The sequence below is a fragment of the Trichomycterus rosablanca genome, chromosome 1 (genome assembly GCF_030014385.1).
Source record: "Trichomycterus rosablanca isolate fTriRos1 chromosome 1, fTriRos1.hap1, whole genome shotgun sequence".
Lineage (NCBI taxonomy): Eukaryota > Metazoa > Chordata > Actinopteri > Siluriformes > Trichomycteridae > Trichomycterus > Trichomycterus rosablanca.
In genome coordinates, this window is record NC_085988.1 from 85,316,655 (window position 1) to 85,341,896 (window position 25,242).

The 25,242-nt window shown below is 39.9% G+C and overlaps 1 protein-coding gene across 1 annotated transcript; it reads left to right on the forward strand.

Annotated features, from left to right (window-relative positions):
• hcls1 (hematopoietic cell-specific Lyn substrate 1) lies at positions 1 to 25,034 on the forward strand. The gene is made up of 16 exons (XM_063007370.1): positions 1 to 97; positions 2,134 to 2,217; positions 3,684 to 3,757; positions 6,359 to 6,488; positions 7,324 to 7,434; positions 15,137 to 15,191; positions 15,344 to 15,454; positions 16,914 to 17,024; positions 17,753 to 17,863; positions 19,483 to 19,538; positions 19,620 to 19,689; positions 20,429 to 20,577; positions 21,858 to 21,971; positions 22,248 to 22,452; positions 22,822 to 22,890; positions 24,556 to 25,034. Exons 2-16 carry the CDS (start codon positions 2,134 to 2,136, stop codon positions 24,687 to 24,689), a joined length of 1,584 nt encoding a protein of 527 aa, XP_062863440.1. The 5' UTR covers positions 1 to 97; the 3' UTR covers positions 24,690 to 25,034.
• The last annotated feature ends 208 nt before the right edge of the window (positions 25,035 to 25,242 follow it).

Sequence of the window (25,242 nt, forward strand, 5' to 3'; positions counted from 1 at the left end):
CAGAGCTTCACCCTCCTCACGCTCTCGCCGTTCGTTTATTAACTTCTGACTTTTATTACTTCTGTCCAGATATTTTTGATCTCACGACGACGACAAGGTAAGTGAGCGGTTCCATTTCTTCATCCTTCATCTGCACTTGGGTTCTTCTGGTGGTAGAACCAGAACTTCAGGGAGGTTTTTGTTTCAGGAAGTGTCTGCAGAGCAGCTCGAGTCGATAAAAAAAGAGTCGCATTGTTTGCACTTCTGCTAATCTCTCGACTCTGATCTGTGGCCTGATTTGATTTGCTGTGGGAATTTGTGACGGGAATTTTACGCCGGGTTTTACGACTGGACTGGACCTGGACTTGGTGTCCCATAGCTCGACGCTTTGCTAGAATTGAGGAACTTGAATAAAAATACCTGCATTAAGAGGAAGGTGAAAGAATTCAGCACAGCAGCGCAGCAGATCAGACACTGTGCGGTCAAAAGTATTGGGACGCCACTTCTAATGAGTGAATTCATGTGTTTCAGCCACAACAGTTGCCAACAGGAGTAATAAATCTCAGGTTTTTAACTTCATTCCCTTAACCACAACAGAGGTCATGAGGGCTCTAAAAAATCTTAATCCTAGAAAACAAGCTGGCACAGATTACCTGGAGCCGCTCCTCCTAAAGCTGGCAGCTGAAGTTACAGCCGGGACACTGTGTCATATTTTAACCTTACCTTAATTTCTAATGTAATTCCTTTAAACTGGAAATCTGGACAGACAGACAGACAGACAGACAGACAGACAGACAGATAGATAGATAGACAGATAACAAACAGACATACACAGACAGACAAATAAGACAGACAAGACGGAGAGATAAAGACAGACAGACAGATAGATACGACAGACGGACAGATAAGACAGACTGATAGATCAGACAGATAAGACAGATAGATACGACAGACAGACAGATAAGACAGACAAGACGGATAGATAAGACAGATAAGACAGACTGATAGATCAGACAGACAAGACAGATACGACAGACGGAAAGATAAGACAGACTGATATATCAGACAGACGGACAGATAAGACAGACTGATAGATCAGACAGACAGACAGATACGACAGACAGAAAGATAAGACAGACTGGTAGATCAGACAGATAAGACAGACAAGACAGATAGATAAGACAGACAGAAAGACAGATACGACAGATAGACAGACAAACAGATAGATAGACAGACTTATAGATAAGGCAGAAAGACAGGACAGACAAGACAGACAGATAAAGACAGACAGACAGATAGATACGACAGACGGACAGATAAGACAGACTGATAGATCAGACAGATAAGACAGATAGATACGACAGACAGACAGATAAGACAGACAAGACGGATAGATAAGACAGATAAGACAGACTGATAGATCAGACAGACAAGACAGATACGACAGACGGAAAGATAAGACAGACTGATATATCAGACAGACGGACAGATAAGACAGACTGATAGATCAGACAGACAGACAGATACGACAGACAGAAAGATAAGACAGACTGGTAGATCAGACAGATAAGACAGACAAGACAGATAGATAAGACAGACAGACAGACAGATACGACAGATAGACAGACAAACAGATAGATAGATAGCGTCCGAATACTTTTGGCCATGTCGTGTGTGTATGATAGGTGGAGGTATGTCAGCGCTGAGTGTTTATTATATTATTAACATTATTAATATCCAAATGTGCACTAAATAAAATCTAAACACCGAAATCTAAGTGGCCAAAAGTATCTGGACACTTTACAATGAGCTGGTTGGACACTACATACCAAAACCACAGGCATTAATACAGTAGCACCACCAACCTCTTTCCTTTACAGTAATGACAGTCTGTACTGTTTTGGGAGGAGTTTTGATAAGTTGTTGGAGTGTGCCTATGGGAATTTGTGCCTATTCAGTCAAGGTCAGGCACCCATGTTAAAAAAAGGCCATGACCAGGAAATAATCATGAACTCTGACAGCAGTGTGTGTCTCTTCAAAATCCCCAAACACACCTCAGTGTAAAATGTGAATAAGATGTACAGCACACAGTGATTGTATATCCACTTTAACTCATGGTATAGATGTTTATGATGTTTGTTTTCTCCTCTGTAGATGTGGAAGTCTGTGGTGGGTCACAACGTGAACGTGAAGGTGGCGTCTGAGGGGGACGACTGGGAAACAGACCCGGATTTTGAGGTACGAACCAGCAGAATTGGAGTGTAATAATAATTAATAATAATAATAATAATAATAAATAATAATAATATAGTAATATAATAACAATAACAATCATAACAATAACAATAACAATAATAACAATAACAATAATAACAATAACAATAATAACAATAACAATAATAATAATAATAATAATAATTCTTATTATTAACAATAACAGTAATAATAATAATAATTAATAATAATATAGTAATATAATAACAATAACAATAATAACAATGACAATAATAACAATAACAATAATAACAATAATAATAATAATAATAATAATAATAATTCTTATTATTAATAATAACAGTAATAATAATAATTATTAATAATAATATAGTAATATAATAACAATAACAATAATAACAATAACAACAACAATAATAATAACAATAATAATAATAATAATTATTATTATTATTATTAATAATAACAGTAATAATAATAATAATTAATAATAATATAGTAATATAATAACAATAACAATAATAACAATAACAATAACAACAACAAAACAACAATAATAATAATAACAATAATAATAATAATATTATTAATAATAATAATAACAGTAATAATAATAGTAATTAATAGTATTATAGTAATATAATAACAATAACAATAATAATAATAATAACAACAACAAAACAACAACAACAATAATAATAACAATAATAAAAATATTAATAATATTAATAATAATAATAATAATAATATTAATAATAATAATAATAACAATAATAATAATAATAATAATAATAATATTAATAATAATAATAATAACAATAATAATAATAATAATAATAAAATAAAAATGATAATAATAATAACAATAATAAAAAATAAAAAATAATAATAATACAAAATAATAATAATAATACAAAATAATAATAATAATACAAAATAATAATAATAATAATAATAATAATACGAAATAATAATAATAATAATACTAAATAATAATAATAATAATAATAATAATAGTAATGATAATAATAATAATAATAATAATAATAATAATAATAATAATAATAATAATAATAGCTGAGACAATATTTGCACTAAAACACTAAAGTGGATGAAAACTTTAATTCTCCGCCATGTGGTCAACAGTATAGGGATGGTCTACATTGTGTGCTTTATAAGGGGAAGTAATCTTGTAAAGAGCATTTGTAATATGTGGGCTGGTTCATAGATGATGTTTGTTGGGTTTGAGATCAGGACTGTGGGTCACTGCGCTTCATCCACATCAGAGCTGTTAAACCATGTCTGAAGCACCGTGGGTAAAGTGTCCCACAAGGGGGGAAGCATGTACTGGATTGTACTGGTTAGTAAATAATAATGGGTGTGAGCTCAGTAATTTGGCATGGGGGGGGGGGGGGGGGGGGTTATACAGTAAATAATGAGTGAACGTGTGTGTGTGTGTGTGTTTGTAGAATGATGTATCAGAGCAGGAACAGCGCTGGGGATCCAAAACCATCCAGGGTTCAGGACGCAAAGAGCACATCAGGTAACAAACTTCAGTTACAACACACACACACAAACAACACACAACACACACACACAACACACACAACACACGAGTGCTGCCAGGTCAATGCATTCATCAATTGAGTCATATCCAATTCCCTGATGTTATTTCACCTCTAGTGCTGAAGACCTCCACTCCTGACCAAGGAGGGTTGTGTCTAACACCCCCCGGCCGGATTCATATGGAGATCCGTATAACCATCCACTGTACCTAACATTGTGGAAAGATTCAGGGAATCTGGAGAGATCTCAGTATTTGTAGGGCAACAGAAACCTCTGGTAATTGTACGTGACCTTTGACTTCTCAAATGACACTGCATGAGAAACCATCACGCTGCTGTGATTAATATAGCCACATGGGTTCGGGAGAACTTCAGAAAACTGTTGTCAGTTAACACGGCCGACCACTGACTCACTGAATAATTTACTGACTGATTTAATAATTTATGGAATGATTTACTGACTGTCTGTATGGCTGACCCCTGATGATTGCTGGCTGAAAAACCTGCTGATCAACTTACTTACTGACCTACTGACTATCTTACTAACTGAATAATTAACTGACTGACTGAATGACTAAATAAGTCACTGACTGACTGACTGATGGACTGACTGAATAAGTCACTGACTGACTGACTGAATAAGTCACTGACTGATTGACTGAATAAGTAATTGACTGAATAAGTCACTGACTGACTGACTGACTGAATAAGTCACTGACTGACTGACTGAATAAATCACTGACTGACTGACTGACTGAATAAATCACTGACTGACTGACTGAATGACTGAATAAGTCACTGACTGACTGACTGAATGACTGAATAAGTCACTGACTGACTGACTGACTGAACAAGTCACTGACTGAATGATTGACTGAGTAAGTCACTGATTCACTCAATAAGTCACTGACTGACTGACTGAATAAGTCACTGACTGACTGACTGAATAAGTCACTGACTGACTGACTGACTGACTGAACAAGTCACTGACTAAATGACTGAATAAGTCACTGACTGAATGATTGACTGAGTAAGTCACTGATTCACTTAATAAGTCACTGACTGACTGACTGACTGACTGAATAAGTCACTGACTGAATGACTGAATAAGTCACTGACTGGCTGAATGACTAAATAAGTCACTGACTGACTGACTGACTGACTGAATAAGTCACTGATTAACACTCTGAATAAGTCACTTAATGACTGAATAAGTCACTGACTGACTGACTAAATAAGTCACTGACTGACTGACTGACTGAATAAGTCACTGATTAACACTCTCTGAATACGTCACTTACTGACTGACTAAGTCACTGACTGACTGATTAAATAAGTCACTAACTGACTGACTCACTGAAGTCACTTACTGGCTGACTTACTGACTCACTGAAAAAGTCACTGACTTACTGACTAAATAAGTCACTAACTGACTTACTAACTCACTGAAAAAGTCACTGACTGAATGAATGACTAAATAAGTCATTAACTGACTTACTAACTCACTAAATAAGTCACTTACTGACTGACCGAATAAGTTGCTACGGGTAAATAAAAAAAGTTATTTAAAATGATAAAATTATGAGTCTCTTGGTGGTACCAGTTTAGGGAAGGTCCTTTTCTGTTCTAATATGACCATTATGTTCCAGTATTGATGTAAAAAGCATTGTGGGTAGACAAGTGATTAGGGCACCAAACCCACTGTGACCCTGACCAGGTGAATGTGGTTATTGATGAATGAATGAATGCTTCTCACCAGTGTTGGTGGGCAGTACAGTGGAACAGTGGATCTGATGTCTGGTGGATCATGAATGGAATCTGACCTGATCTAGGCTGCTGTGTGTGCATGTTCAGAAGCATATGAACTTCAGAGCTCTGTGGGTATCAGACAGAGTTTCTGTACCACCACAGACGTGTCAGTAGTCGTGTTAGATGTTCCGCTCTGAGCTGAACTGAAACCAGTGTGGAACTGCAGGAGAGGAAGAAGGACAGGAAGAGGAAGTAGCAGCGCTGCGGTGGTGATAAATGACCGTATATGGACTCATCTAGATCAGCGGTGCACAGATTAGTAATGGTAGAGACAACTACAGCCAATAATAGAGCGAAGCATTGTGGGTAAAGTGTCAGTTCATTTCATAAACACTGTGGCTGTCACTGCACCAGTTTACTTTGCATACTATCCCATACTTACTGCCTACAAACACACTATATAGCCAAAAGTATGTGGACACCAATCTTAAAGCTGAGTTGTTTGAGCCACACTGTTTGCGAACAGGTGTAGCAACCTTTGGGATGAACTGGAACACTGACTGTGAGCCAGACCTTCTCATCCTACATCAGTGCCTGACCTCACAAATGCTCTTTTTTACTGAATGGGCACAAATTCCCACATATACATTCCCAAAGCGACTTTCCCAATAACTCCTCTCAGACTTACAGCTATGACTGAATACAACACAAGCAATCGAGGGTTAAGGGCCTCGCTCAGGGGCCCAACAGTGGCAACTTGGCAGTGGTAGGGCTTTAGCCAGCAACCTTCTGCTTACTAATCCACAACTGCTGTGTGTGTGTGTGTGCAGCGTTGCAGATCTCAGACAGAAGGTATCTCAGGAACATGACATCGTGAAGAAGAAGGAGATGGAGACGGGACCCAAAGCCTCATACGGATACGGAGGAAAATTCGGAGTGGAGAAGGACCGCATGGACAAGGTCCCTGAAATTACCCATAAATATTATTCGTCTAGTTGAGTGACCAGTTCAGTCTGGTCAGGGTCCAGTTCCAGTTCAGGTTTGAGATGTTTCTGGGTCCTGGAAGGAAAACCAAGCAAACACTAAGAGGAACCGAGGATGACCCCTGGATCTCTACATTCTAGTGTACCTTCTAGCTTTTAGTGTGGGTGGTGTAAAAGCACCATGGGTTCTGTTAATTCCTCGTGTTCTCCAAGTAATGGTTTCCTCCAGGTACTTTATTTTCCTCCTGCCATCCAGAAACATGCAGTGGATTGACTGCGGTGCGAGTGAGTGAATGTGATGCCCTGCTATGGATTGGCACCCTCACGGTGGGTGGGGTATTTTTATCTCGTGCCCAATCAAAATGGGCCACCAGTGGGCGCCAGAACCTGTTCAACACACCTTAGTGTCACAATGTCATCCTGGAAGACACTGCTCCCATCAGGATAGAAATCCTTCATTATTATTATTTAATCAAGAGACAGTCAGAATAATGCTGCATTGATTTGCAGTGACCCTTTCCCTCCACTGGGACCAGTAAAGCTGAACCATACCAGGCAAAATAACCCCAACCCATTCCACAGTGCCTCCAAAAATATGCAGAAGGTGGATTGGCTTCTTTAAATCACCCATAGATGTGACTGAGTGAGCGAATGTGTATGTAGTTCATTTTGCTCTGTCCAGCTTGTATTCCTGCTTTGCGCTCAGTGTTTTCAGGTGGCTTCGGACCCACTGTGACCCTGATCACAGGTGTATCTAAACTTCTGATCTCTCTGTGTGTACAACATTGTGTTTTGTACCTTATTTTACCCAGGATGCAGTGGGGCACGGCTATGTGGCAGAGGTGGCACAGCACTCATCCCAAACGGACGCATCAAAGGGTTTCGGGGGGAAATTCGGTGTACAGAAGGACCGCGTGGACCAGGTCAGTAGAAGAAAACACACACACACGTTGTGATTGGGTGTATGTACTGATGTATTTACAGGATGAGTGATTGAGTGTATGTACTGATGTATTTACAGGATGAGTGATTCAGTGTATGTACTGATGTATTTACAGGATGAGTGATTGAGTGTATGTACTGATGTATTTATGAGATGAGTGATTGAGTGTATGTACTGATGTATTTATGAGATGAGTGATTGAGTGTATGTACTGATGTATTTACAGGATGAGTGATTGAGTGTATGTACTGATGTATTTATGAGATGAGTGATTGAGTGTATGTACTGATGTATTTATGAGATGAGTGATTGAGTGTATGTACTGATGTATTTACAGGATGAGTGATTGAGTGTATGTACTGATGTATTTACAGGATGAGTGATTGAGTGTATGTACTGATGTATTTATGAGATGAGTGATTGAGTGTATGTACTGATGTATTTACAGAATGAGTGATTGAGTGTATGTACTGATGTATTTACAGGATGAGTGATTGAGTGTATGTACTGATGTATTTATGAGATGAGTGATTGAGTGTATGTACTGATGTATTTACAGAATGAGTGATTGAGTGTATGTACTGATGTATTTACAGGATGAGTGATTGAGTGTATGTACTGATGTATTTACAGAATGAGTGATTAAGTGTATGTACTGATGTATTTACAGGATGTGATTGAGTGTATGTACTGATGTATTTATGAGATGAGTGATTGAGTGTATGTACTGATGTATTTACAGGATGAGTGATTGAGTGTATGTACTGATGTATTTACAGGATGAGTGATTGAGTGTATGTACTGATGTATTTACAGGATGAGTGATTGAGTGTATGTACTGATGTGTTTACAGGATGAGTGATTGAGTGTATGTACTGATGTATTTACAGGATGAGTGATTGAGTGTATGTACTGATGTATTTACAGGATGAGTGATTGAGTGTATGTACTGATGTATTTACAGGATGAGTGATTGAGTGTATGTACTGATGTATTTACAGGATGAGTGATTGAGTGTATGTACTGATGTGTTTACAGGATGAGTGATTGAGTGTATGTACTGATGTATTTACAGGATGAGTGATTGAGTGTATGTACTGATGTATTTACAGGATGAGTGATTGAGTGTATGTACTGATGTATTTACAGGATGAGTGATTGAGTGTATGTACTGATGTATTTACAGGATGAGTGATTGAGTGTATGTACTGATGTGTTTACAGGATGAGTGATTGAGTGTATGTACTGATGTGTTTACAGGATGAGTGATTGAGTGTATGTACTGATGTATTTACAGGATGAGTGATTGAGTGTATGTACTGATGTATTTACAGGATGAGTGATTGAGTGTATGTACTGATGTATTTACAGGATGAGTGATTGAGTGTATGTACTGATGTATTTACAGAATGAGTGATTAAGTGTATGTACTGATGTATTTACAGGATGTGATTGAGTGTATGTACTGATGTATTTATGAGATGAGTGATTGAGTGTATGTACTGATGTATTTACAGGATGAGTGATTGAGTGTATGTACTGATGTATTTACGGGATGAGTGATTGAGTGTATGTACTGATGTATTTATGAGATGAGTGATTGAGTGTATGTACTGATGTATTTACAGAATGAGTGATTGAGTGTATGTACTGATGTATTTACAGGATGAGTGATTGAGTGTATGTACTGATGTATTTATGAGATGAGTGAGTGTATGTACTGATGTATTTACAGAATGAGTGATTGAGTGTATGTACTGATGTATTTACAGGATGAGTGATTGAGTGTATGTACTGATGTATTTACAGAATGAGTGATTAAGTGTATGTACTGATGTATTTACAGGATGAGTGATTGAGTGTATGTACTGATGTATTTACAGGATGAGTGATTGAGTGTATGTACTGATGTATTTATGAGATGAGTGATTGAGTGTATGTACTGATGTATTTACAGAATGAGTGATTGAGTGTATGTACTGATGTATTTACAGGATGAGTGATTGAGTGTATGTACTGATGTATTTATGAGATGAGTGATTGAGTGTATGTACTGATGTATTTACAGAATGAGTGATTGAGTGTATGTACTGATGTATTTACAGGATGAGTGATTGAGTGTATGTACTGATGTATTTACAGAATGAGTGATTAAGTGTATGTACTGATGTATTTACAGGATGTGATTGAGTGTATGTACTGATGTATTTATGAGATGAGTGATTGAGTGTATGTACTGATGTATTTATGAGATGAGTGATTGAGTGTATGTACTGATGTATTTACAGGATGAGTGATTGAGTGTATGTACTGATGTATTTATGAGATGAGTGATTGAGTGTATGTACTGATGTATTTATGAGATGAGTGATTGAGTGTATGTACTGATGTATTTACAGGATGAGTGATTGAGTGTATGTACTGATGTATTTACAGGATGAGTGATTGAGTGTATGTACTGATGTATTTATGAGATGAGTGATTGAGTGTATGTACTGATGTATTTACAGAATGAGTGATTGAGTGTATGTACTGATGTATTTACAGGATGAGTGATTGAGTGTATGTACTGATGTATTTATGAGATGAGTGATTGAGTGTATGTACTGATGTATTTACAGAATGAGTGATTAAGTGTATGTACTGATGTATTTACAGGATGTGATTGAGTGTATGTACTGATGTATTTATGAGATGAGTGATTGAGTGTATGTACTGATGTATTTACAGGATGAGTGATTGAGTGTATGTACTGATGTATTTACAGGATGAGTGATTGAGTGTATGTACTGATGTATTTACAGGATGAGTGATTGAGTGTATGTACTGATGTGTTTACAGGATGAGTGATTGAGTGTATGTACTGATGTATTTACAGGATGAGTGATTGAGTGTATGTACTGATGTATTTACAGGATGAGTGATTGAGTGTATGTACTGATGTATTTACAGGATGAGTGATTGAGTGTATGTACTGATGTATTTACAGGATGAGTGATTGAGTGTATGTACTGATGTGTTTACAGGATGATTGATTGAGTGTATGTACTGATGTATTTACAGGATGAGTGATTGAGTGTATGTACTGATGTATTTACAGGATGAGTGATTGAGTGTATGTACTGATGTATTTACAGGATGAGTGATTGAGTGTATGTACTGATGTATTTACAGGATGAGTGATTGAGTGTATGTACTGATGTGTTTACAGGATGAGTGATTGAGTGTATGTACTGATGTGTTTACAGGATGAGTGATTGAGTGTATGTACTGATGTATTTACAGGATGAGTGATTGAGTGTATGTACTGATGTATTTACAGGATGAGTGATTGAGTGTATGTACTGATGTATTTACAGGATGAGTGATTGAGTGTATGTACTGATGTATTTACAGAATGAGTGATTAAGTGTATGTACTGATGTATTTACAGGATGTGATTGAGTGTATGTACTGATGTATTTATGAGATGAGTGATTGAGTGTATGTACTGATGTATTTACAGGATGAGTGATTGAGTGTATGTACTGATGTATTTACAGGATGAGTGATTGAGTGTATGTACTGATGTATTTATGAGATGAGTGATTGAGTGTATGTACTGATGTATTTACAGAATGAGTGATTGAGTGTATGTACTGATGTATTTACAGGATGAGTGATTGAGTGTATGTACTGATGTATTTATGAGATGAGTGATTGAGTGTATGTACTGATGTATTTACAGAATGAGTGATTGAGTGTATGTACTGATGTATTTACAGGATGAGTGATTGAGTGTATGTACTGATGTATTTACAGAATGAGTGATTAAGTGTATGTACTGATGTATTTACAGGATGAGTGATTGAGTGTATGTACTGATGTATTTACAGGATGAGTGATTGAGTGTATGTACTGATGTATTTATGAGATGAGTGATTGAGTGTATGTACTGATGTATTTACAGAATGAGTGATTGAGTGTATGTACTGATGTATTTACAGGATGAGTGATTGAGTGTATGTACTGATGTATTTATGAGATGAGTGATTGAGTGTATGTACTGATGTATTTACAGAATGAGTGATTGAGTGTATGTACTGATGTATTTACAGGATGAGTGATTGAGTGTATGTACTGATGTATTTACAGAATGAGTGATTAAGTGTATGTACTGATGTATTTACAGGATGTGATTGAGTGTATGTACTGATGTATTTATGAGATGAGTGATTGAGTGTATGTACTGATGTATTTACAGGATGAGTGATTGAGTGTATGTACTGATGTATTTACAGGATGAGTGATTGAGTGTATGTACTGATGTATTTACAGGATGAGTGATTGAGTGTATGTACTGATGTGTTTACAGGATGAGTGATTGAGTGTATGTACTGATGTATTTACAGGATGAGTGATTGAGTGTATGTACTGATGTATTTACAGGATGAGTGATTGAGTGTATGTACTGATGTATTTACAGGATGAGTGATTGAGTGTATGTACTGATGTATTTACAGGATGAGTGATTGAGTGTATGTACTGATGTGTTTACAGGATGAGTGATTGAGTGTATGTACTGATGTATTTACAGGATGAGTGATTGAGTGTATGTACTGATGTATTTACAGGATGAGTGATTGAGTGTATGTACTGATGTATTTACAGGATGAGTGATTGAGTGTATGTACTGATGTATTTACAGGATGAGTGATTGAGTGTATGTACTGATGTGTTTACAGGATGAGTGATTGAGTGTATGTACTGATGTGTTTACAGGATGAGTGATTGAGTGTATGTACTGATGTATTTACAGGATGAGTGATTGAGTGTATGTACTGATGTATTTACAGGATGAGTGATTGAGTGTATGTACTGATGTATTTACAGGATGAGTGATTGAGTGTATGTACTGATGTATTTACAGGATGAGTGATTGAGTGTATGTACTGATGTATTTACAGGATGAGTGATTGAGTGTATGTACTGATGTATTTACAGGATGAGTGATTGAGTGTATGTACTGATGTATTTACAGGATGAGTGATTGAGTGTATGTACTGATGTGTTTACAGGATGAGTGATTGAGTGTATGTACTGATGTATTTACAGGATGAGTGATTGAGTGTATGTACTGATGTATTCATGAGATGAGTGATTGAGTGTATGTACTGATGTATTTACAGGATGAGTGATTGAGTGTATGTACTGATGTATTTACAGGATGAGTGATTGAGTGTATGTACTGATGTATTTACAGGATGAGTGATTGAGTGTATGTACTGATGTATTTATGAGATGAGGGATTGAGTGTATGTACTGATGTATTTATGAGATGAGTGATTGAGTGTATGTATTGATGTATTTACAGGATGAGTGATTGAGTGTATGTACTGATGTATTTACAGGATGAGTGATTGAGTGTATGTACTGATGTACTTACAGGATGAGTGATTGATTGTATGTACTGATGTATTTATGAGATGAGTGATTGAGTGTATGTACTGATGTATTTACAGGATGAGTGATTGAGTGTATGTACTGATGTATTTACAGGATGAGTGATTGAGCGTATGTACTGATGTGTTTACAGGATGAGTGATTGAGTGTATGTACTGATGTATTTACAGGATGAGTGATTGAGTGTATGTACTGATGTATTTATGAGATGAGTGATTGAGTGTATGTACTGATGTATTTACAGGATGAGTGATTGAGTGTATGTACTGATGTATTTACAGGATGAGTGATTGAGTGTATGTACTGATGTATTTACAGGATGAGTGATTGAGTGTATGTACTGATGTATTTATGAGATGAGGGATTGAGTGTATGTACTGATGTATTTATGAGATGAGTGATTGAGTTTTTGTACTGATGTATTTACAGGATGAGTGATTGAGTGTATGTACTGATGTATTTACAGGATGAGTGATTGAGTGTATGTACTGATGTATTTACAGGATGAGTGATTGAGTGTATGTACTGATGTATTTATGAGATGAGTGATTGAGTGTATGTACTGATGTATTTACAGGATGAGTGATTGAGTGTATGTACTGATGTATTTACAGGATGAGTGATTGAGTGTATGTACTGATGTATTTACAGGATGAGTGATTGAGCGTATGTACTGATGTATTTATGAGATGAGTGATTGAGTGTATGTACTGATGTATTTACAGAATGAGTGATTGAGTGTATGTACTGATGTATTTACAGGATGAGTGATTGAGTGTATGTACTGATGTATTTACAGGATGAGTGATTGAGTGTATGTACTGATGTATTTACAGGATGAGTGATTGAGTGTATGTACTGATGTATTTACAGGATGAGTGATTGAGTGTATGTACTGATGTATTTACAGGATGAGTGATTGAGTGTATGTACTGATGTGTTTACAGGATGAGTGATTGAGTGTATGTACTGATGTATTTACAGGATGAGTGATTGAGTGTATGTACTGATGTATTTACAGGATGAGTGATTGAGTGTATGTACTGATGTATTTACAGGATGAGTGATTGAGTGTATGTACTGATGTATTTACAGGATGAGTGATTGAGTGTATGTACTGATGTATTTATGAGATGAGTGATTGAGTGTATGTACTGATGTATTTACAGGATGAGTGATTGAGTGTATGTACTGATGTATTTACAGGATGAGTGATTAAGTGTATGTACTGATGTGTTTACAGGATGAGTGATTGAGTGTATGTACTGATGTATTTACAGGATGAGTGATTGAGTGTATGTACTGATGTATTTACAGGATGAGTGATTGAGTGTATGTACTGATGTATTTACAGGATGAGTGATTGAGTGTATGTACTGATGTATTTATGAGATGAGTGATTGAGTGTATGTACTGATGTGTTTACAGGATGAGTGATTGAGTGTATGTACTGATGTATTTACAGGATGAGTGATTGAGTGTATGTACTGATGTATTTATGAGATGAGTGATTGAGTGTATGTACTGATGTATTTACAGGATGAGTGATTGAGTGTATGTACTGATGTAATTACAGGATGAGTGATTGAGTGTATGTACTGATGTATTTACAGGATGAGTGATTGAGTGTATGTACTGATGTATTTACAGGATGAGTGATTGAGTGTATGTACTGATGTATTTACAGGATGAGTGATTGAGTGTATGTACTGATGTATTTACAGGATGAGTGATTGAGTGTATGTACTGATGTATTTATGAGATGAGGGATTGAGTGTATGTACTGATGTATTTATGAGATGAGTGATTGAGTGTATGTACTGATGTATTTACAGGATGAGTGATTGAGTGTATGTACTGATGTATTTACAGGATGAGTGATTGAGTGTATGTACTGATGTATTTACAGGATGAGTGATTGAGTGTATGTACTGATGTATTTATGAGATGAGTGATTGAGTGTATGTACTGATGTATTTACAGGATGAGTGATTGAGTGTATGTACTGATGTATTTACAGGATGAGTGATTGAGTGTATGTACTGATGTATTTACAGGATGAGTGATTGAGCGTATGTACTGATGTATTTATGAGATGAGTGATTGAGTGTATGTACTGATGTATTTACAGAATGAGTGATTGAGTGTATGTACTGATGTATTTACAGGATGAGTGATTGAGTGTATGTACTGATGTATTTATTGTATTTGAGTGATTGTGGTGTGTTTGTTTTGTTCAGTCCGCTCTGGGTTATCAGTATAAAGGAGACGTGGAGCAACACGCCTCTCAGAAAGGTACCGAACTCATTACACCTGTTAGCAACTGTCGTGGCTAAATAAATCCATTCATTAGAAGGGGCGTCCCGATACTTTTGTCCATAGAGTGTAGTGTTTTAAGTATTTAGTCGCCCCTGATGTTGGTGTTTTCGTTCTGCTTGCCTCTGTAGATTACTCTCAGGGGTTCGGGGGTAAGTTCGGGGTGCAGAAGGAGCGAGTGGATAAAGCAGCTCTGGGTTACGACTACAAAGGAGAAACCGAAAAACATCAATCACAAAAAGGTACCGGATCATTTCACACATGTCTGTGTAGGGGGCGCTACGCACGTTAGCTCAAGTTCATGAGTTCAAATCTCAGATCGGCTATCAGACTGCCAAGAGCCTGTACGCACAATAATTCCTCATAACCGCTGCAGTTACGCCCTCTGCTGGCTGATCGAGGTGCTGCACAGAGACGGCGGATAATGGGGATCAGTGCGTGACTCTCCGTGCTCGATACGGATCTCTATATGAACCCGCCTAGTGCAGGTGAAAAGAAGCGGTCGGTACTGCTAGTACTGTTAGTTACGACCCTCCTCGGTCAGGAATGGAGGTCTGCAGAAGTAGAGATGAAATACGATTGGGGAAATGGATACGACTAAATTTGAGGGAAGAAATGAATAAAAGAATAAAGATTTTAATGATAACAGTCTGGAAGGTCCTTTTTTCCCAAAAAAATAAGATGAACCGTGAACTTATTTGACCACAGCACACGTGTCTACTATCTTTTGGTCCATCTGAGATTACCTCAGGCCCAGAGAACTTGATGGTGTTTCTGTATTGAATTGATGTACCTCCTTCTCTTTGTGTAATAGAGTTTCAGGATGCATTTCTTTTCACTGGATTTTTCTCCTATTTATTTTCCAATTTAGTCATATCCAATTCCTAATACTGATCTCCATATGAACCCGCCTGGTGCAGGTGAAAAGAAGTGGCCGGTACTGCACACGTGTCGGAGGGGGCGTGTGTCAGTCACGGCCCTCCTCGGTCAGGAGTGGAGGTCTGCAGCGGTAGAGGTGAAATACCATCGGGGAATTGGAAATGACTAAATTGAAAGTCTTGCGGTCCATCTGAGATGAGCTCGAGCCCAGAGATCTCAACAACGTTTCTGTATAGAATTGATGTACCTCTTTCTCTTGTTGTACTACAGTTTCAGGATGCATTTCTCATTAATCTTCCTCATTATATTTAGTCATATCCGATTCCCAGTTGTGAATCCAGTCCCGCTTGCACAACCCTCGATCTGATCAAGGAGAGACAGATCACCACACGCCCGCTCTAACACGTGTCCAATCTGTGGCCGCTTCTTATCACCCGCCAGTGTAGTGTTCCCATAAAGAGCCGTATCATATACGGAGGGCCACGCTAAGCTCCATGTGACCCCCCTCACAGATGCCTGGACCAGTCCCTCCCAGAGAACCAGTCCCTGAACACCAACAGAGCCTTGATTGACCAACATCATTGCCCAGCCATACAAATGCTGTCATGTTTTGGTTGAATGGACACAAATCTCATAGAGGTCACTCTATTTTAATATCCTTTGGGGGGGGTGTATGACAAGCTCATGGTAGGGTGTCCAGATACTTTTGGTCATGTAGAGTATGTACAGTACAGTAGTGCACAAAGTTCTCTAACTCTCAGATCTGTGGAGTGAACTGATCGTATTAATTTATAAACGTTTGATCTGTTATTTCCTCTGTAGATTACTCTCAGGGATTCGGGGGGAAGTTCGGGGTGCAGAAGGAGCGAGTGGATAAAGCAGCTCTGGGTTACGACTACAAAGGAGAAACCGAAAAACATCAGTCACAAAAAGGTACCGGATCACTTCTAATGCAAAAATGTTCATGTATGTCTGTGTAGGGGGCGCTACGCACGTTAGCTTTGCAGTGCTGACGTCTCAAGTTCATGAGTTCAAATCTCAGATCGGCTATCAGGCTGCCAAGAGCCTGTACGCACAATAATTCCTCATAACCGCTGCAGTTACGCCCTCTGCTGGCTGATCCATGGTGCTGCACAGAGACGGGGGATAATGGGGATCAGTGCGTGACTCTCACCTAGTGCAGGTGAAAAGAAGCGGTCGGTACTGCTAGTACTGTTAGTTATGACCCTGCTCGGTCAGGAATGGAGGTCTGCAGAAGTAGAGGTGAAATACGATTGGGGAAATGGATACGACTAAATTTGAGGGAAGGAAATGAATAAAAGAATAAAGATTTTACTGATAATAGTCTGGATGGTCCTTTTTTCTGACAAATAAGCTGAACCATGGACTCATCTGACCACAGCACACATGTCCACTGTCTTTTGGTCCATCTGAGATGACCTCAGGCCCAGAGAACTTGATGGTGTTTCTGTATTGAATTGAAGCACCTCTTTCTCTTTGGATTTTTTTCCCCCATGAGTCATATCCAAATCCTGATTGTGAATCCACTGCCGCTTGCACGACCCCATACAAATGCTGATACATGCTGATACAAATCTCAGATCTGTGGAGTGAACTGATCGTATTAAATATAAACGTTTGATCTGTTATTTCCTCTGTAGATTACTCTCAGGGGTTCGGGGGGAAGTTCGGGGTGCAGAAGGAGCGAGTGGATAAAGCAGCTCTGGGTTACGACTACAAAGGAGAAACCGAAAAACATCAATCACAAAAAGGTACCGGAGATCCTGTGCGGGGTTCTAACTCCTGTCCGAATATAACAGTGTGGAATAAACAGAGGAGGTGAAGAAAGAGACAGAATTGGCCAGTATTATTTACATCAGAGATGTTCACAAGTCAGAAAATACGAGTCCGAGTCGAATCACGAGTCAATATAATCTACACAAAACATATATTATAAATGTAGCGCAGAAATAAAGAAATAATCTGTAAGTTCAGATAAAAACAACAACAGATTAGCGAGTGTATTTAGCCGTTTTACTTCGTGTCTTTACTTTCCTCCTCATTGTGTAAATGAATGTAATTTCTGTAACAAGAAGGTTCCAGTTAAAAGCTTCAACTGATACGTTTTGTTTTCATTACAGAACAAAAGCGCTCGATAAATCACGGCACGGCGGCCAAAATCCCAAACACGGCAAAAACAATCATAACCGCTGCTTACCTTAGCTTCTGTTCTTCCAGATGCTATTACATTTATAAGCGTGCGTCCCATTAGGAACAGAATCCGTTATTTTGTAAATGTGCTTATAATTAAAAACCTCCAAACTTTTCCCGGTGGTGAAGTAAAACAGGAAGTGGTTAGAAAGCCGATCGAGCGTTTCATTACCACGTCATCTGTGTGACGCAAACTGAATAAATGCAGATAACAGCATTTCTTACTAACAATTACAATCAGAAGCTCTGATTGGTTCAGAAAGCGTCTTTCAACCATCAGCACCGATTCTGTAGGAGCGTTCCATTCACCCCGGCTGTTCCTGTGAAGTGCACTACGTAGGGTATTCCACCATTTTAAGTGAGATTCTGATCCAAAGGTAACGAGAATGTTTAAATGAAGTGAACTTCAGACTGTGTAGGGAGTAGGGAGCGACGCTTCATCACTACACCGGAAGCTCCTCTCTGTGGGGATCCACCGCTGGATGATGAGAAGAAGTGGGCGTTGACTTCAAAAGTTCAGAAATGGCCGTGGGCGGTCTGCGGCTCCACTTCGGCAGCGTGGAGGGGGTGCAGGCGTCAGAGGGATTGTACTTAGGGAATTGGAAATAACTAAATTGAAGAATAAAAATCAATAATGTTCTTTTCAATATGTAAATGTTTGGGGGTTTTTTTTGGCTGCTCCTGTATTTAGTCATCGCCACAGCAGGTCTGGTCCACATATCAGACTTGGCACAATTTCTATCTGGACTTGTGAAGGCTAGGCTGTTTTGGAGAGGACATTAGCCAGTCATGTCCATGCAGACCATGCAGACCCTGGATCTCCAGATCTCGGCAGTAGTGGGTGGCGTCCTTCACCCAGTACAACATGATCGGAACAGGACGGTTGGCTCGGTGGGTAGCACTGTTGCCTCACAGCTTAGGAGGTCCTGGGATTGATTCCCCAGTGGAGCAGTCTGGATTTGTTCTCTGTGGGTTTCCTCCGGGTGCTCCGGTTTCACCCGTAAGTCCAAAGACGTGCAGTCAGGTGATACTAAAAAATTTTCTGAATCTGAATGTTCATGACGTTTGTGAATCTGAATGTTCATGACGTTTGTGAATCTGAATGTTCATGACGTTTGTAAATCTGAATCTTCATGACGTTTGTGAATCTGAATCTTCATGACGTTTCTGCTCTCCTCAGATTACGTGAAGGGGTTTGGAGGACGTTACGGTGTGGAGGAGGATCGTATGGATCAGGTAAATCTCATGATTTATAACTAACGCCTGATTTCGGCTCCTCTGGAACCCTAAAATAACTGGAACCCGGTCTGATTCTAGAGTGCGGGATCGTTCGGAGAGATGCAGTCTCCAACCTCATCCTACCAGAAAACGTTACCACTGGAGACCTGTGAGTACCATCAATCAATCAATCAATCATATAAAGGAACTGATTTGCTCCTGCACAGAGCCCGGACCTCAGCCCCACTCAACAGCTCTGGGATGAACTGGAACACCGACTGATTCTTGTGAGAAGCTTATCTGAAGAGCGGCTGTTGTTCTAGCTGAAAAGATCACATACAGGCACCGGTGGTGGAGGAACACAAAGAGCATAGCGTGCCCTTCCCTTATTACAAGTTAGCCATACAGCTCTGTGAATAAATATTTGCCCCCTGATGCTTTATTTTCACACTATAAGGTTCCATTATCCTTGTACAGAATGTTCCGTTAGATACTGGTCAGGGTTGCAGTGGGTCCGGTTCCACCGGGAAACACTGTGAGCAATCCAGCCCCTTCAGACATAACCAATCATGTTGACGCCCGGCCGGATGATAGCACTTGCTCTGGTGCTTCAGACACTGACTGATCATCCCAGTCCAGTCACAACCACTCTGCTGGCTATATCTAAGGTTAGGGAGGCCTGCAGTTCTCTGGACTCCTCGTGGAGGGAATTGGGTACGCCGGCCCCTAACAACACGCCCAGTTCCCAGTTTCCAGTTTCCTTAATTTAGAGATAATGGCTTTCACTGTGGTTCGGTGGAGTCCCAGTGCCTTAGAAATGTAACCCCTGACACTCTGTGTTTGTGTGTGTGTTTGTGTGTGTGTCTTTGTGTGTGTATCTGTGTGTCTGTGTGTGTGTGTGTGTGTAGCGAGCACTGGAGCCGGAAATCTGAAGGCTCGGTTCGAGAACATGGCTAAAACCTCTGAGGAGGAGAACAAGAGGAGAGCCGAGGAGGAACGGGCGAGGAGAGGAGCTCGAGACAAGAGGGAACGAGAGGAGGCGGCGAACAAAACCAAGGTTCTTACACATGTTAGGAACGGACGGATTATTAGGAACACCTGATCATATAAGGGTAGGAACACCTGATAATATTAGGAACACCCAATAATAATATTAGGATAGGAACACCAATTATTAGGAACACCCAATAATATTTGGAAATACCTAATAATATTAGGAACACCCGATAATATTAGGAACACTCAGTAATATTAGGAACACCCAGTAAGGATTGAAAACACCTAATAATATTTTAGCGTCACCGCTAGGGGGCCGCCACGGGCTTTACCCAGAAGCCCTTGCGGCCATGCTGTCCGTGCTCACCGTGGCCGTGTATCCCAGTGTTGGGACTGGGGTGGCTGCGGTGAGGTCTGTTGTATGTGTGTATGAATGACTGTCTGTCCCAAAACCACTGAGTGAACTGCCAAGGGCAGCTCACTCACGGCCCCGACGCTCTCCTTCCTACTCGCCGGCGCCACAATATTAGGAACACCTGATAATATTAGGAACACCCAATAATTTTAGAAACACCCAGTTTATCAGGAACACCCAATAATATTAGGAACACCCAATAATATAAAGAACACCCAATAATATAAAGAACACCTAATAATATAAAGAACACCTAATAATATTAGGAACACCAATTAGGAACACTCAGTAATATTAAGAACGCCCAACCATAATATTAGGAACACCCAGTAATATGAGGATAGGAACACCCAGTAAGGATAGGAACACCCAGTAATATTAGGAACACCCCCTAATACTGGTAACAATCTGTATCACACAGTGGATTTGCACCACCAACACCAGCACGAACTGGTGACACGAGTCAGGTCGCGCCCTTAGGTTCATGCTGTTTATGCCAAATTCTGACCCCTCATGGTGCATTCTCAGATCCTTTTCTGCTCTGGATGATTTTCTACTGAACTGCCGCTCACTGGATGTTTTTACACAATACACCCTGTTGTGGTAAAAAAAAATCTCAATTCAGCATTTCAACTCACATTTTTCTTCCAATTTAGTCGTATCCAATTCCCTGACCATATTTCACTTCCTCTACTGCTGCAGTGCCGACTGCTTCTTTTCACCTGCACCAGGTGGGTTCATGTGGAGATCCGTATCGCGCACAGAGTCACGCACTGATCTCTGTTATCCCCCGTCTCTGTGCAGCACCATCCGTTAGCCAGCACAGCTCATAACTGCAGCAGTTTTGAGGAATCCCTGTGACCCTCGACCCTGAGAGTGCTCTAGTGTGATGTTTGATGTGAGGTTGGTGTGTTCGCGTCCCACAGGTCCAGAGCAGAGAGTACGAGGAGGAGGAGCAGAAACCTCCGGTCATTCCTGAAGCTACGAAACCGGCGCAGGACTTCAGACCGCTTCCCGAAGTCCCACGAGAGGAGCCTGAGGTACGGACCTTCCACTCCCCTTCGGTCCAGTCGTGATAATGGGCACAAATTCCCACAGATGCACTACATGATCTTGTGAAAAGCCTTCCAGCGGGTGCCTGTTATAGCTGCAAAAAGATGGGAATGGGGGCGTGGCTTACACTGAGAGCTCACGGTGATGTGAAGCCTGCTCGGCTGTGGACAGTTCATCTATTATCAGTTGAACTCTGGGTAGTTCGAGTCCGAAGACGCCGCCGGTGGTGGTTTCTGTGTTTTAAGGTTGTGTGTGTGTTACAGGTGGACGAGCAGCCGGACGAGCAGCCGGACGAGCAGCCGGACGAGCCGGTCGAGGACTCCACCGAACCACCCACGCTGCCCCCCCGATCCGCCGACCTGCTGGCCGAAGACGCCCCCCCTCCTCTTCCTCACCGACAGACGGACGATCCGCAGCCGCGCCCTGACGAAGTGGATTACGAGGAAATGGGAACGGCTGAGCAGGCGGGTTAGAACCTTATCATACAGCACCATATAGCCATAAGTATGTGGACGCGTCTTTTAATGAGACGTTATAGCCACGCCCGTCGCTCACAGGGCTACTTTATATTCATGGGGGACAAATTCCCACAGACACACTTTAAAATCTTCAAGTCTCTCCACCATGATGCTTTTACTGCGTCTGTGGGAATTTGTGCCTGTTTAGACAAAAAGAGCATCTGTGAGATCAGGCACTACAGATGGATGTTCCGATTCATCCCAGTCATTGTATATCCGTGTAATAAATAAGCATGGCTACAACACCTGAGTAAGAAAGGTGTCCACATACTTTTGGCCACACCCTGCACCTCTCAGGTCTTGTTCTGTCCGTTTGCAGTTGCTGAGAACGATTATGAAGACGTGGGTCACGTGAAGTCAGCGCGGGCACTGTACGACTATCAGGGGGGTGAGTGTCCACCACACACACACACACACACACACACACACAGCAGATCAGAACAGCCAATCCACCTTCCGCACGAGCCGCCCAGGTCTGATCAGTAGGATGACCTATTTGAAGGGCAGTATAAAAGCAGGTGCCGTGTGTGCTGCACAACAGTGTGGGTCTCGAGGACCTGGGTTCGGTTCTTCTTTGGCCTTGACTGCAGTTTCCTTCCAGTAACATGCAGAAGGTGGAGTGGCTGCTTTCATGACCGAACGAATGAATAAATGAATGAATTAACAAACCAATGAATGAATGAAAAAGGAATAAATGTACAAATGATTAAACTTATGAGTAAATAAATGAATGAATAAACGAACTAGTAAATTAAATAATAAATAAACAATGAACGAATGAACGAGTGAACAAATAAAAAAATTTAAAATATAGCAAATAACTAAATACAACCCCAAATCAGAAAAAGTTGGGACAGCATGGAGTTCCTTACATTATCTTTGACTTTTATTTGATGTCAGACAGGATGAACCTGAGATATTTCATCTTTTATCTGCTCAACTTCATTTCATTTATTAATAAACATCCATTCCTGCATTTCAGGCCTGCATTACATTCCAATAAAAGTTGGGACGATAAAGCACTTACCACTCTGTAACGTTGCCGTTCCTTTTCACCACTTAAAACAGGTTTTGGCACCGAGGAGACCGAGTGATTTAGTGTTTCAGCTTTTATTCTGTCTCGTTCTTCCTGCAAACACATCGTTGTCGCATTTTTAGTTTCCAAAAAAGACCTGGAATGCTGATTCATCTGACCACAATACACGTTTCCACTGTGTGATGGTCCATCCTAGATGCCTCCGAGCCCAGAGAATTCGACGCCGCTTCTGGACATGGTTAACATAAGGCTTCTTTTTTGCACAGTAAAGTGTTAAGTATGATTTGTGCAGTAACTCTGTATTGTAGAGCTTGATAAAGGTTTGATAAACTAATCCCTCACCCATGTGGTTATATCAGCTAGTGTTGAGTGGAGGTTCTTGATGCGGCGCCGTCTGAGGGATGGAAGATCACGAGCGTTCAGATTAATCTCGCACCCTCGACCTTTACACACTGAAATTCCTCCTGATTCCTTGAATGGTTTAATGATATTCTGCACTGTAGAGGGAGAACATGCAAATCCCTTCCAATCTTTCTTTGAGTTTCATTCTTTTTAAACATTTGAATCATTTTCTCACACATTTGTGGACAAACTGGATCCTCTGATCATCTTTACTCATCAGAGACTCTCAGCCTTTCCTGGATGCTGCTTTTGTACCAAACCATCATTATAATCACCTGTTTGGAATCACATCATTATTTAGTGTTTTTACCTCATTGTCCCAACTTTTTTTGGAATGTGATGCAGGCCTGAAATGCAGGAATGGATGTTTATTAATAAATGAAATGAAGTTGAGCAGATAAAAGATGAAATATCTCAGGTTCATCCTGTCTGACATCAAATAAAAGTCAAAGATAATGTAAGGAACTCCATGCTGTCCCAACTTTTTCTGATTTGGGGTTGTAAATGAATGAACTAATGAATAAATTAATAATAAAATAAATGAATATAAAATGAATGAATGAATGAATTGCTCCGAGCGGTTTTTGAACCATTCCTATGGGAACTTGTGTACAGAGGCGGACGACGAGATCTCCTTCGTGCCCGATGACATCATCACCCACATCGAGCTGGTGGACGAGGGCTGGTGGAGAGGAAGCTGTAATGGTCGTACTGGTCTGTTCCCAGCAAACTTCGTGGAGCTCATCTAGCAGAACCAGAACCGGAAACCTGCTGATGGACGGGTTGCCAGATCTGTCCCAAAGCTTCCTGCTTTTTTTTTTCTTGTTAGAGTAACTTAAACTCGACCCTGCGTCCACATAATAACGACTCGTGTGAATCACGTTACGCTGCAGATTTTTATTGTTTATTAGAGAAATGTACTTCTGAAGTGTACTTCTAGTTTGAACTAAACCGGGGTAAACCGGGGTAAACCTCCGGTTTAGCCGATCATGTCTGTGTTGACGCCTGGCTGGCTGATAGCACCACTAACATTCGAACCCTCACCGACCGCAATCTTATATCATCAAATATATAATAAACATGTAAAGAAAACAGTTTGTTTTACTTCCTCTCACTTCTCACCCTGATGTTTATTACATTAGTGGTTTGTGCTGATGGGGGTCAGATACGTCCCAGTAGAATTTGGGGTGAATTCCTCCTGGTATTATTCAGGCTACCGCTGACCCCTGACCCGCCAAAACACTCATCTTGTCGATCTCTGTGATTTTTATGATGATAATAAATCACTGGTGGCTTGGTGGG